Genomic DNA, 15241 nt, shown 5'->3' with positions numbered 1-15241 from the left:
TGACCTAAGTAACCGGCCAATTTTACCAAGTAGGGCAGAGGTGGGAGGATAGGGGTCCTAAAGGAAAACAGGAAGTCAGTGTTTAGCAGGTGTATTGTGAGGAGTCTGCAGGACACGCAGGACACGGTGTCCACTGGGGAGATGTCAGGAGCCTGCAGTTTTTTGGGCAAGATCCGGGACAGAGGGGGACTTGGGGCGTTACTAGCGTGGATGCGACAGTGCGGACCTGAATGGGGAATGACAAACCTAGAGAAGAACAAAGACAACATCGGGTGTGAAACCAGTGACAGCTTTTCGGTTTTTCTCCCTTCTCAGCGACGGACACTTCCCAGTTCCCAAGAGGCTCAAGAAAGACCAGCGTTCAGAGAGGCTTAGCGTTCAGGCTGCTAGAGGGCTAGCCCCACCCACCAGAGTCCAGAAGGCCACCCGGCTTTTCAGTTTCACTTCCCCGGAGGCTGGGGACACCCGCCCGCAACCTAGAACCCTCCGCTAGTCACCTCTTGGATCACGCCTCAAGGCCGGACGCTGCCCTCTGACGTCATCACGGCGCGCCCTCTCCCAGACCGCCCCCACCACGCCCCGAGCCTCCGCGCTGCCCTTTGACGTCTGGCCGCGCGGCCTCCCCCGCCATCTCGACCACGCCCCGCGGCTCGGCGCCGTCCTTTTACGTCATCGGCGCGCGCACTCGCACTCCCGCTCCCGGGTGTTCAAGCTCCGAGCGCGAGTCGAGCCTCTGTCTCACAGGCGGAATATCTGTCGCTTCTCCCTTCCGTCATGTTCCCGGCCGTCTCCTCTCCGCGGACACCGGGGCCCGGGACCCGAAGGGGCCCGCTGGCCGGAGTCGGGCCGGGCTCCACGCCCCGGGCGACAAGCAGGAAAGGTCTTTCCCTGGGGTCTGCAGTCAGCTCCCCGGCGCTCTTTTCGCCGGTCGGCCGTCGTAGCTCGCTGAGCTCGCGGTAAGCGATGGTCCCCGGTTGGGTCTGGTGAACGGTAGGCTTACGGGCGTCAGTGGGCCTGATGGGGTAGTGTCTTCAGAAAGCCTCAGGAACGCGGAGGAGGGGGCGAGGAGGAATGCCAAAGGCTGGGGGAGATAGGCTTTCGCCATCTTTGCGAGTAGTTATTTCAGCTTCACTTTAATTCATCAATTAGGCCTTCACTTTGCACTTTGCATGGAATTAACCTCTGTGTAGAACTGAACAAATTGGATTTCAGTCAGTGGTTACCTGCCTCCTTACTAACCCTGTCTTCCAGTGTAAGTCAGTCATGATTCATTTGTGAAATGGCGATAATATTCGCCCTGAGCCTGCTTCTCTTAAGGCCGAATGAATCAGTATAAAATCCCTCGACGACAGTGGGAATTAGCATCTACAATTCTGGAAAATCATGTTATGCTTAACATACTTAACTGCCATTAATACCTGCTGATTGATAATTACATGACTTTTAGCAAGAGAGGTTACCTTTGTAGCTAAATTAATAGGGGAAAGTCTTTCCTAGCAGTGAGATAAGAACATTACTTTTGGGGCACCTGGGTGGCCCAGTCTGTTAAGCGTCCAACTTCAGCTCAGGTCATGATCTCACGGTTCAGTTTCTGAGTTGGAGCCCCATGTCCGGCTCTGTGCTGACAGCTAGAGCCTGGAGCCTGCTTCACATTCTGGTCTCCCTCTCTCTCTGCCCCTCCCCTGCTCATGCACACACTTTCTCAAAAATAAATAAACATTAAAAAATTTAAAAAAATAGTGGTTTTGTTCCCAAATAAACATGTGGCACGTCAGTCCACATCATCCCTTAAACCATGCTCCTCACCCCCCTTTCATAATTAATCTAGAACTTTAGAAGGTAATATGTTTCTGAGTAGTTTCCTCCGAATTCAACTACCAAAAAAGAATTTTCCTTTGCAAGAAAAGTTTAATATTGAATTTGGAGCTAATAGTTCAAATTTGTCTGTAAATGTCTGCAATACTTTAAAGGAAAAATGATTTTTAATTTTTTTTAAGTTTATTTTACTTATTTTGAGAGAGAGAGTGAGTGTGCACGGGTGGGGCAGAGAGAGAGAATCCCAAGGCTCCACACTGTCATCTCGGAACCCCATGTGGGGCTCGAACTCCCCACCCATGAGATCATGACCTGAATAGAAATCAAGAGTCTGTTGCTTAACTGGCTGAGCCACCCAGGTGCCCCAAAGGAGACATGATTTTAAAGACTACACTGTGTCTTTGACTTTTACCCTTTGAAAGTGCTCTTCACCGTGGTGATCTTGTCAGTGTTTTCTACTCCTTTTGAGAAAAGTAAAGCTGTACTTTATTTAATGTGTGTTTTGTTTTAAATCTCTTTTTACTTTCCAGTGATCCTTTAAAGAAAAATCTTTGTTGTAATACTCTGTCAAGAAACAAAGCTCACTTAATCCTCATGATAAGAGATGGAATAAATTTTATACTGGTAACTTTATTTTTTTGAATGTTAACAAGGTGAAAAGGAGATATAATTTCTACACTGTATCTGCTATTGAAGAACAGGTAATAGCAGATACTCATGACCCTATTTAATTTCTTGGTTATATAAATCTGGTAGATTTCATATAATTCTAGGGCTCACGAGGGCAAAATGGGTGAAAAGGGAGTGAGAGGTACAGCCTCCAGTTATGAAATGTGTAAATAACGGGGATGAAAAGTACAGCCTAGGAAATGTAGTCAACAGTATTGTAATAGGGTTGCATGGTGACAGATGGTATCTGTCCTTGTGAGCATAACATAGTTTCAAATCACCAGGTTGTACATCTGGAACTAAAGTAGCACTGTGTGTCAACTACACTTCAATTAAAAAATTCTAGGGGCACCTGGCTGCTCAGTCGGCTAAGCGTCTGACCTCAGCTCAGGTCATGATCTCATGGTCTGTGAGTTCACGCCCCGAGTCAGGCTCTGTGCTGACAGCTTGGAGTCTGAAGCCTGCTTTGGATTCTGTGTCTCCCTCTATATCAGCCCTCCCCCACTGGTGCACGCGCTCAAAAATAAACATTAAGAGGGGCGCCTGGGTGGCTTAGTCGGTTGAGCGTCCGACTTTCGCTTAGGTCATGATCTCGCGGTTCGTGGGTTCGAGCCCCGCGTGGGGCTCTGTGCTGACTGCCAGCTCAGAGCCTGGAGCCTGTTTCAGTCTGTGACTCCCTCTCTCTCTGACCCTCCCCTGCTCACGCTGTCTTTCTCTCTCCTAGAAATAAATAAAAAACATTAAAAAAAAATTAAAAAAAAACATTAAGAAACATCCCTCTCTCTCAAAAAGAAACATTAAAAAAAATTCTAGAGCTGATGTGAGCTTAAAGATAATCTAATCCAATGTATGTAAAACTTTTTTGACCACAGTGTAGGATAAACTCTATTTTTTATATTTTATTTTATTTTTCAGAAATGTTAATTGAGACCCTCACAGTGACCCACAATTTGGAAAATGCTGATCTAGTCCAAACTTTGTATTACACAGCTAAGGAAGCGGTTATAAAGAGTTTAAGTGAACAGAGCATGCACCTGATTACTAGAGCATGAGAGTCAGAAGCCAAGTTTTCCTATATCCCATCAGTCTGTTTTTTTAATGAAAAATATATTTTTATAGTACACATGAGCAAGAGTTTTTTTGTTTTGGGTTTTTTTTTTTTTTTTGATGTTTATTTTTGAAAGAGACAGAGATAAAGCATGAGCAAGGGAGGGGCAGACAGAGAGGGAGACACAGAATCCGAAGTAGGCTCCAGGCTCTGAGCTGTCAGCACAGAGCCCGATGCAGGGCTTGAACCCAAGGACTGTGAATCATGACCTGAGCTGAAGTCAGATGCTTAACCACTTAACTGACTGAGCCATCCAGGTGCCCCAAGCCAGAAGTTTTTTTGTTGTTTTTTTTACTGCTACAACTCCTCTTTTTTCTTGTTAAGATCTTTTCTTTATGTGAAAATATGTACATAAAAATTAGCATAACAAAATTTTAAATTACGGTTCAACTAGTATGGTCTCTTTTCTTCAGAGGAACACCCACACGAATACTGCCACACCACTGTGTAACGGAGTCTATGAACTATGATGTGAAAACATTTGGATCTTCTCTCCCTGTTAAAGTAATGGAAGCCCTAACATTGTCTGAAGGTGGGTGTCATTTTCTATTTGTTTATATTAGCAATTCAAAATGAAGCCTGTCTCTGGGTCTGAGATTGAAATTTGTGTTTTCTCTGGTATACCTTCACTTAAATGGGGGTAGAAACAGGTAACATTTGGTTTTCCCTGTAATTGCAAAATATAATAAATTTTAGAAGCAGAACGAGTTCATTTTTAGCACAAATTACTTCTTCAGTGGCTGTAAATGCTGCATAAGCAAAACTCAGTCCAATTACAAAATTTGATTGCATGTGTGAAGCTTAGCTTAAAATAAGAAACCACTGCCTCATGTTATGGGTATAATAATGCAGTAAGATCAAGTCTTACCGCCATTTCTAGATCCTGTGTAGAATTGCAGAGGCTATATGTACACATTTATGTTATCAGTGTAAAGTACCTTTAGAAGATTCTGTTGGCAGAGAATTAGAGTGGAAGTTTGGAAGATGCAGTCACAAGCATCAGAAAGGCAACAGTAAGGAGAAGGGGTTGGGTGACTGGAGGAGCAAAGTTCACAGCATCCTCAGTGATCTACCCAGGTCGTTTTTGTTTATGATTCAATTCTAGATTTCTGTGATTTTTGGAAACAGTGTTTTTCAAACTGCATGTAGTGACTGAAACCAGTTTAGTGGTTCATGGACAGCACTTTAAAAAATTGAAAGCAGGGGCGCCTGTGTGGCTCAGTTGGTTAAGCATCCTACTTTGGCTCAGGTCATAATCTCACAGTTCATAGGTTTGAGCCCCGCGTTGGGCTCTGTGCTGATAGCTAGCTCAGAGCCTGGAGCCTGTTTCAGATTCTGTGTCTCCCTCTCTCTCTGCCCCTCCCCTGTTCATGCTGTTTCTCTCTCTCCAGAAATAAATAAAACATTAAAAAAAAATTTTTTTTATAATTGAAAGGAAAACATCAGAGTGCATTTTATGTAATAGTGTTACATACCTTTTGTTTTATTTAAATTATATGTGAATGCATCATGATATAAAATGTATTTTATATTGTGAATGACAGTCAAATAAGTTTAAAGTACTCCATTGTAGAAGAAGGACTGTTTCTCATCAACCTGAACTTACATATCTTGCCTGCGAGTCCTTGGGAACCTAGGTACAGTGGTTTTTGGACAACTAAACTTCCACTGTAACCTCTATCATGTACTATTTTTGTTTTAATTATCTGTAGTGTATATTATATTTTCTTCAGTCCTCTAAAAGTTTCAGTTCAAATTGTATTTAAACTTTTTAACATACTCCTAGTTCATGCCACCAGACTGTTAATAACAAAGAGTACATAGCCTTAGAGGAGAGTCCCTAGAAATCAGGATGTGTAAATGTAAGGGTGTCTAAACTTGAAGAACTTTTCCAGATATGGAAAAACCTACCTCATGGGCTTACCAGTATTTGGAGCTGCTATTTTGCTTTCAGGAAATGAAAATACTGAGCAGATATTCTAATTCAGCAAAAAGCCCACACCTAACCTAGGCATGATTTAGTATTTTAGTTTGTACATTGTTGATGCCTCTTATTTTGCCCTTCTACCCTGCTTTAGGCAAAGAGCAGAGCTCAAATTAATGAAGTTTCCAGGGCTAACACACTTAACTGATGTTTACTACCAGTGCTTTTGACAGCAATATACTAATTTAGTTTTGTCGTTTAATATGGTGATGTAACCTCTGATGTCTGCATATAATGAAGTGATTTATCATACTTTAAAGAAAGTACTTGAAAATCATGTTCTTTTGAAGGAATACTCTTTCCTCGAAATTTTTTATATATTTAATGGGGGAGGTCATTTGCGTTTCTGTATCAAAATAAAATTACAAATGTTACTAAATATTATAGAAAGTAAGATTCTTGTTTATAGCCAATATTAAAAGATAGTAAACCTAACCCCAAAATATACTTTTACCTTCAGATACGTTTCTAAAAGTGGTTATCAAAGTTAAATGGCTCTCTTGTTTTGAATATTAATAACTCTAACTCTTGAATTACTCAAAAGCGGTTTTTGATATGAATGAATCTTTTTTTTATCTTTTTTTATCTTTTATAAAGAATGAATCCATAAAGAAGACCTTGGTATAAGGAATTTTAACAGTTTTTCTTTACTTCTTTGTCCTTTTTTTTCCTTACACTTTTTCTTACTCATTCTTTAAGGTTAAATATGTACATTATGTACTTTTTTTTTTTCAGTTGATGATCAGCTGACTGTTCACATAGATGAAGGTGGATGGGCTTGTCTGGTCTGCAAAGAGAAACTCATTATTTGGAAGATTGCTCTGTCACCTATTACTAAGGTAATGGCTTTTTAGAGACCTAGAAGGAGATAGAGGAGAGGATTACAAGTGGCTCTTAATTTTTAGTCTAAATTTTTAGAGTTCTTGGAGGACAGCAGTCTGAATTTACTCATTACATTTGCATTTTCGTAGTGGTATGAATTACTGAGCGTACATACACATTTTTGTGTTGGGGAGAAAAAGTTTCTCCCCTTTAATAATTTTAAACAAGATCTACGTTATTAAAATTTTTAGTGAATGTTATGAATGTCATATCAGTCTGCCTAATGAAGAATAAATGCTACCCAGATAAACTAATGAACTGAGCTTATTTCTTTTTTTAATTTTTTGTTTTTGTTTTTGAGAGAGAGAGCGAGGCTCTGTGCTGAGCATGGAGTTCAATCCCACGTGATTGATGCTGGCCTCAATCCCATGATCCTGGTGTCATGATCTGCGCTGATGTCAAGAGTGTGATGCCTAACTGACTGAGCCACCTTGGCGCCTCTCAGTTTATATGTTTCTAAGATAGGACTACGTTTTATTGAATCTACTGAATGATGTTTAATAGGAAAAAAATGATACCAGTTTTAGCAATTGCTAGTTTAACTTCTCGGTTGTCAGTTTCTCACATGGGGTTATCATTCATGTTTCTAGGAACTTATCCTCAGCAACCTATTTTCCTGTCTGTTCCAGAGGAGGCATACTCCTTTGCAGCCACTCACTGGTCACTGTTACTGGGCTATTGTTCTGTTGGAACTGGGGCTCTTACTTACTTAAACTCTTCATGTCTGTGGGCCTTTGTACTTCTGCCTAGAAAATAGTATTTATAATTAATAGCATAGGTGAAGGAAAGTCCTGGGGCCCATGAAGAGTTAGCAGAAGGAGCCTGATATTTGTCTGAGGTGAAGAAATATTTTCTGCTCAACTTGGTATAATTAATTGCACTGTAGTCATACTGATTGTAGATGTCAAATAAATCAAGACTAGACTGGGAAAATTCCATAGGAAGCCTACGTCTTTAAGCGAAGTATGACAGTCTGGAAAGATATTGGGCTAGTTGATAATCAGAGTCCAGTCTAGCTTTTAGGTTTATCGGATTCTATGTCTCTTAAAATATTTTGTTTTAAGATTACTGAAATGCCTGGGGTGCCTGGGTGACTCAGTCAGTTGAGCGTCCGACTTCAGCTCAGGTCATGGTCTCGCGGTTTGTGGGTTCGAGCCCCATGTCAGGCTCTGTGCTGACAGCTAGCTCAGTGCCTGGAGACTGCTTCGGATTCTGTGTCTCCCTCTCTCTCTGACCCTCCCCTGCTCACACTGTGTCTCTCTGTCTCTCTCAGAAATAAATAGAACATTGAAAGGGAAATTTAAAAAAATAAAATTACTGAAATGCCTGAAGAAAACCTGATCAAAAAGATGTGAGCAAAAAGTATGTTTGTAGAATGATATTTCCAGCAATGAATCAGATTATGAAATGTTCAGAGAAAGGAAATCGTGAATTCGGGTACATATCCAAAAAATTGGATTTGATGTTGAAGATTTTTGTTTGTTTGTTTGGGTTTGTTCTTCAGTTATCTGTTTGCAAAGAGCTTCAGCTGCCACCTAGTGACTTCCACTGGAGTGCTGACTTGGTGGCTCTCTCTTACTCTGCTACCTCAGGTGAAGCACATTCTACTCAGGTAGGTGATGTAAATGCTTATTGAAATATATATATATATTCCTTTTAAACAAGGGAGTTGTAACATTGGAGGAATTATCCAAGTTGATTCAGAGACATAACTATAAAGCTATAGGAATCAAGACATAGTATTGGCAAAGAGATAGACACCTAAGGGCAATTGAACAGAACAGAGCGTACAGATACAGATGTACAAAGAGATGCCCCTTTGATCTTTGACAGAGGTGTGGTAGCATTTCAATGAAGTAAGGATTGTCTTTTCAGTAAATGGTGCTAGGACCATTGGTCATCCTTATGCAAAAAAAACAAAAAAAAACAAATACCATCCCTCATACCTCATACAAATATTAACTCAAAATGGATCATAGGTCTAGATGTAAAACACTAAATATAAGATATTTAGAAGAAAATGGGAGAAAGTCATGATGTGGGATTAGAAAAAGAGTTTTTAGAAATCACCAAAAGCATGATTCACAAAAGAGAAAAATAGATAAATTGGACTTCATCAAAATTAAAAATTTGGTGTTGGAGACACAAGAAAATGAAGAGACAGGCTACAGACTGGGAGAGAATCTTTCTAAGTCATATAGCCAACATAGGATATCTATCTAGAATGTAAAACAAACTCAAAGCATAATAAGAAAACAAACAACCCAGTTTAAAAACAGGGCACAGGACTTGAACACTTTACCAAAGAGGAGCTAAGGCTGTCACAGAGGTGTTCACATCATTAGCTGTTAGAGAAATGCAAATTAAAACAAGAGTGAGCTATCACAATACTACCTATTACAGAGGCTACAGTACAAAGTACTTGAACTAGCAAGTGCTGACAAGGATGTAGAGCAACTGGAAGTCCTGCATTGCTGACGGGAATGCCAAATGGTGCGACTACTAGATTTTCCCTTTCTAATGAAGTTAAAATACACTTGCTGTTATGACCCAACAGTTCCATTCTTGGCTTTTGACCTCAGAGAAATTAAAATTTATGTTTACACAGAAGACGGTACATGAATGTTACGGCATTCATATCTCATTATTTCTGATAGCCAAAGGTGGAAACAACCCACCCACGTGGGTTCACCCAAGTGAATGAATAAACAGATGGGTTCATCCACAGGATGGAATACTACTCAGCAGTAAAAAGGAATGAACTCTTGATACAAGTAACACCCTGGATGTATCTCAGAGACTTGGAGGTCAGCCAGTGCTTAAATGTTACATTCAGATGAAACTCTAAGGATGGAAGCAGTGGAGTGGTTGCCAGGGTTAGGATAGGAGATCTGATAGGTGATCAGAAAGGGGTAGAGAGCACTAGGAGTTTTGTGTGTTAATGGAACTGTGCTGTATCGTTATAGTGGTGGTAGTTAGATGGGTCTATACGTGTGTTAAAATTTATAGAACTGCACAACAAAAGGAAAAGAAAGTCAATTTGATAGTATGGTAATATTTAAAATACAAAAAAGCAGTGGTTTTTTTTCCCTGTAATTTCTGTTAATCAAATAATAAATTGCCCTGTTTTCTTTTTATCAGTGTCACCAAATTGCTAGTTTCAGGGTCTTTCTCTTTATTATGATTGCTGAGTTATGCTCTTGTTTCAAGGCCATTGCTGTCATGGTTGCCACCAGAGAAGGATCCATCCGCTATTGGCCAAGCCTTGCCAGTGAAGACATCTACACAGAGACCTTCGTAGATTTGGGAGGTGATAAGACTTACAGTTTCCTAACAGCAGTGCAGGTATGCGATAGATATTCTTCTGTATTTATTGGAAGGCTGTTATTTGACTGGGAAGTGAGATGTGAATGACTAATGTAACAGGCTTTTAAATAGACCATACGGGCCATAGAGGGATTGAAGAGCCAAGAGAAGAATGTAAGGGTCTGGGATTTCAACAGTTGGACAAAGGAAAGCCCTTCTACTAGGACTTGGATACCAGTATTGGATAGTAGCCTGTGGTATTCATTTCTTTCAGAAACATTTTCTGACAGTGACTTAGAAACCCTTAGGTATTATGAAGACTGGCTTGCTAAAGTACACTCTGCAGGTTTACCAAAGAATAAAATGCAGTACTTGATTTGTTGAACCTGTAATGTGATGAGCCTGTAATTTAAAAATCAGAATAAAGACACGCAATTAGAAAAACAGAATTGCAACTAGAGGTTTTATATGTAGAGTTAATAGTAGTATGTGAATGGATTCATAAGTAAATCACTTTAGTAACATTTTCCTTTCTTATTCTTTTAGATTTTTTTTTTTTTAGTTTTTTTTTTTTTTTAATAGTTTATTTTTGAGACCGAGACAGAGCATGTGTGAGGGTGGAACAGAGAGAGAGGGAGACACTGAATTTGAAACAGGCTCCAGGCTCTGAACTGCCAGCACAGAACCCAATGCGGGGTCGAACCCACAAGATCATGACCTGAGCCAAAGTCAGACGCTTAACCAACTGAGCCACCCAGGCGCCACTCTTTTAGATTTGTTTTAAGGGACAGATGATAGATAATTTATCTCTGTATCAAAGCATTTTTTATGAATGTTCTTTATCTTAGTTATAGATGCTTAACTGAATGAATTTCACAATATTTGTTCATAGGGAGAAAGTTTTATTTTGTCCTCGTCAGGAAGCCAGCTGATTCGACTGATACCTGAAAGTTTAGGCAAGATTCATCAACATATCCTGCCTCAAGGACAAGGCATGCTTTCAGGAATTGGTCGCAAGGTTTCTTCTCTTTTGGGAATTTTGTCTCCAAGTACTGATCTCATCGTAAGTTGATGAAATAACTTTGTTTTACAAGCCTGTTTCTAATGGAATCAGTAAGTTGGAAGTTTCCTATGAAGTTGGTATTGCCTCTGTATGAACACTAGTGTATATCCAATAAAACCTTTGATCTTTTCAGTGATGCATATTTATTGTGATCAAATGAGATACCAAAGTAACCCTCTCACAGACACTGGGACTCTAGCATTCTTAAATAAACCCTACATTCTTTTAAAAGTATGTTCCTTGAATTAAAACTGTTATGTAAAATTATAAATGTGTTTAAGGTCCAGGTTTGCTTCTTAGACTTAACTGAAAGTGTGTTCACTCCCGTTACTGCAGCTGTTTGTGTGGATGACTCAAATCCAGGTCTGTTGGCTGGGCTTCTGCCTCAGGCTCTAGACCAGTGAAGGGAGGCGGATGGGAGCTAACATTTATGGAGCATCCGCTCTCTGCTAGTGCTCTGTGTTTGTTAGCTCGATAATTATTATGATCACCTGCGATGTAGAGCGCTTCCTCCCAGTTGGCAGATGAGAATATGGCCTCAGTGGTATTATGTAAACTGCCAGAGGTTACACAACTCCGTGCCCAGGCACATTTGAACAGAAAGCACGTTTTCTTTTTACTGTGCTCTTTCCTTCCAATTGCGCGTTTGTTCTCGCCATCTGCTTTCTTGATGGTCTCCGAACCTAAAACCTAACATGTCTGAAAACAAATGCTCATATTCCTTCTCTCTCATTTTCTACACCAAAAGTGTGTATAAAACTACTTTTTCTTTTGACCTGTTTATTTCTGTTCATGACCCTGTCCTTGTTTTCAGTTACCCAAGTATAAAACCTTGATTGTGTATATGTGTCTATCTCCTGCTATAACAAATTCCTTACTTACCAGATACTATAGATTTGACATCTATCTTGTCTCATTTTCATCCCTATCTTTTGCTTCCAATTTATTCCCTAATCTAAACTCTTGCTAAATTCCCCTAGCTCTTGGTGCCAGTTCAATTTACTCACTGTTGGCCTCCTTATCCCATTAGTGGCCAGAATCATGGTGACAAGAGAAATGGAAAAAATTAGGGTGTCAGCTGAAAACAATCATGTGTGCCCACCTTAAAAAAACACATCTATACTTCATAACCAACTGTATACTTGAAAAGGCAAAATAATCTACCTACATGTAACTAACTGTACACATCCCTGCCACATTCATTTTCCTATAACACAGTTCATGAGTTCAAAAGCCACTGAGAATATCTCCCTTGCTTCCTAGATTTACAAACTCACATTTAAGACTCTATGCCGTTTGTGTCCCTCATTTTTCATTTCATTTCATTTCAGGACTACTGGTTGCTCTTTGAAAGACCTTATAACTTTCCAACTCCCAACTGTGCTCTTTGTATGCTCTCTGCTTTTATATTTTTGCCTGTGAAAATCTTACCTGGCTTTCAAGGTCCATTTTAGGATCACTCCTTTCTTTGAATCCTAAATGAAGAATTCCACTAAAATTACTAATAGAATACTCATATATAAACTTTAGATTTCAGAAAAATAGTTCATTAACATTAGAACTAAAAAAATCTATAAACTTAACTTTTCTTCTCTCCATGCAGCTTTCAAGTGTCCTTTGGGATAGAGAGAGAGCAAGTTTTTATAGCCTGACAAGTTCAAACATCAGTAAATGGGAATTAGATGATTCTTCAGAAAAACAAGCACATAGTTGGGATATAAACAGAGCTCTGAAGGAAAACATTACTGATGCTATTTGGGTAAGGAACAATAATATTTCTGTAATTCACATTTATGGTTATATGAGAAAGCTAGTTTCTTTAATTATTTTATTTATTAGATGACATTGCAGTGTGATGCACGGTTTTTAGCCATCAGATAAACAGAAGGGGCGCATTCAGTCTCTAGAAATAGTGGAGCTCACTGATTTACCTAATAATTTTTAAAATGCACACATTATTTTTATTTATTCAGTAACTATTTGAACCGCTTAGTAGATGCTGGGAATGCAAAGGTGAAAAATCTTACACTCCAGGAGCTTACGTTGTTGATGTTTTCATGTAGGGATCTGAGAGTAACTACGAAGCTATTAAAGAAGGGGTCAACGTTCGGTATTTGGATCTGAAGCAGAACTGGTAAGCAGGCGGTCTGTCTCATAAAGAATATAGAGCATTGTTTGGAAAAATCATGTTTATTGTAAAATGATGAACAGTCTTGCTATCTGTTCTTTTAATGATCATCTTTTCATACTGTTAAACCTCACTAAATGATTTTGTGTTCTTTATCGAGAGATGCTGGTTCATGTGAGAAATGTAGGCAGTTCTCAGCCTTCAGCTGTGTATTCTTACGTTACTTGCCTGCCCTAGTTAAAGACTCCTCTTTCCTGCTCTCGTGGCTGGAGTGTCTCTTTCTTCGTGCTGAGAGAGGCCCCCCGCTGTTGCTGGGGGTGCTCCGTGCTGTCGTCCTTCACTTCTCAGTGGAGATACCAGGCATGCTTGTCCAGATCTTCTGCTTTAGCAATGCTGTGTCTGTATCGGAGAAAGGAAGGTGGGGTGAGGTTTTGTCATGGCAATGCAAGTTAGAACTCAGAGTTTATAGTCACAGTGAGTTTCCTCTCAGAAACAAGGCTCTAAGTGCTGCTTAAGATCCCAGGTTAGTCTGATAAATTTATCTTGTCTTATTTAGTTTTAATGCCAAAGGTCATATGGAACTTAAAAATCATGGGTAATGTGGCTTCCATGAGAAAGTTCATAATTAGTGGAACTGTCTGACTTGGAATCCTTCAAAACACAACTTACTTAAAGGGTAGTTTTTATGTGTTCTAGAGTAATTTAGTAGAACAAATTCTACTTGTTTCTTGGAAGGATATTACAGTCTTGCTGTATTATTTCTCTCTCAGGCTCTTGAGAATGTTAGTGAGATCCTTCTTTATGGTTTCTGAAACCTTATATAAACTATCAAAGAGGTAAAAACAATAGTATATACTGAATTTCCATATATGGTTTAATTAAATATAGCTTAATCTGTTTTCCTTCATCTTTACCACATGTTCAGAAATTTAGAACTGCTGGTGGGACACACCTACATGGGCATATGATGCAGACATTTTTTCACATATACTTTTCAGAATGGAGACGTGGGCTGAAAACAGAGAAGAGAAACATACTTAGGAATTGCTGTATTGCTGTACTGGGTCAAACCCCGGGCTTGTTCCCCCATTTTTGTCATGTTAACAAGATGCTTGTGGGACTTGTGAGACACAGCTCTCATTCTCCTTCTGGACCTTCTAGTGATCTATATGGAGTATCCCCATCTGCATATGTTTCTTCATTTAAGAATAGTGTTTGTTCTTCCTGATGCTCATTGATGCACCTTGATCTATGGCTCGTTTTGGCCAGGTTTGCAACCAAAGCTTACATTTTCAGTGAACAGGCTTATAAGTTCTTTTACTTAGATTATTACTGAGACAATTCAGATAGATTAAGCTTTATTCTTTTTAAGTTTATTTATTTTTGAGAGAGGCACAAGTGAGGGAGGGGCAGAGAGAGAGGGAGACACAGAATCCAAAGCAGCTCTAGGCCCTGAGCTGTCAGCACAGAGCCCGACGCGGATCTCACACTCACAAACTAAATCATGAGATCATGACCTGAGCCAAAGTCAGACACTTAACTGACTGAGCCACCCAAGCATCCCTCAGATAGCTTCATTTTAGATATGAAGTTGGATTATTTAAATCATAGATGTATTATTTTAAGATGTATTATTTTATATATGCTCACATAAAAAGTTGTTACATTTTTTACTGATTTGCAAAATTTTCATTGTCTATCGTTCTGTCATCTCTACTACCTAAAACAGCTTTATGTTTTTTAGAATGTGAAGATGCTTTTATAAAGATGTCAAGCCTGGCCTACCACCACTGTCTCAGGAGTTCTGTTAGATGTGTCTCCATGACTCGTGGGCTCTCCTTATCGCCCAGTGATGTAGTCTTTATTTTATTTTTATTTATTTTTTAATGTTTACTTTAAGAGAGAGGAGGGGCGGATACAGAGTGGGAGAGAGAGAATCCTAAGCAGGTCCCATGCTCTCTGTGCAGAGCCCGATGGAGGGCTCGAACTCACAAACTGAGATCATGACCTAAGCTGAAACCAAGAGTCAGATGCTTAACCGATTGAGGCACCCAGGCGCCCTGGTGCAGTCTTTAAAGTAACTTCAACAGAGAATCTTACCATGGATGTAACCAAGTGTACCTCTGTCCTTGGTATTTCCAAGGCTGCATTCTCCGGGACCATACTCAGTTCCTTTTATGTGTTTGTGTTTTGGCTCTACTTTTCATCTCCGTGACTTGTTTATTTTATAACCGGAAATTTGTGCTTCTTTTTTTTTTTTTTTTTTTTTTATTTTTTTTTTTTTTT

General features: G+C 39.7%; 1 protein-coding gene across 1 annotated transcript in view; it reads left to right on the top strand.

Moving 5' to 3' along the window:
- Positions 1–707: 707 nt before the first annotated feature.
- Positions 708–15241, top strand: part of NUP133 (nucleoporin 133) — a 53917-nt gene continuing 39383 nt past the window's right edge. Inside the window, exons 1-8 of the mRNA XM_039241246.1 lie at positions 708–956; positions 4006–4124; positions 6312–6415; positions 7963–8070; positions 9669–9803; positions 10657–10827; positions 12431–12586; positions 12891–12961. Coding sequence (XP_039097177.1) covers positions 775–956; positions 4006–4124; positions 6312–6415; positions 7963–8070; positions 9669–9803; positions 10657–10827; positions 12431–12586; positions 12891–12961 — 1046 coding nt within the window. The 5' untranslated portion in view covers positions 708–774. The remainder of the gene's footprint in view (positions 957–4005; positions 4125–6311; positions 6416–7962; positions 8071–9668; positions 9804–10656; positions 10828–12430; positions 12587–12890; positions 12962–15241) is intronic.

Source organism: Hyaena hyaena, unplaced genomic scaffold, assembly GCF_003009895.1.
Source record: "Hyaena hyaena isolate Hyena2069 unplaced genomic scaffold, ASM300989v1 scaffold_193, whole genome shotgun sequence".
NCBI lineage: Eukaryota > Metazoa > Chordata > Mammalia > Carnivora > Hyaenidae > Hyaena > Hyaena hyaena.
Note: the sequence above shows the minus strand (reverse complement) of the source record. Positions and strands in the feature narration are given on the sequence as shown.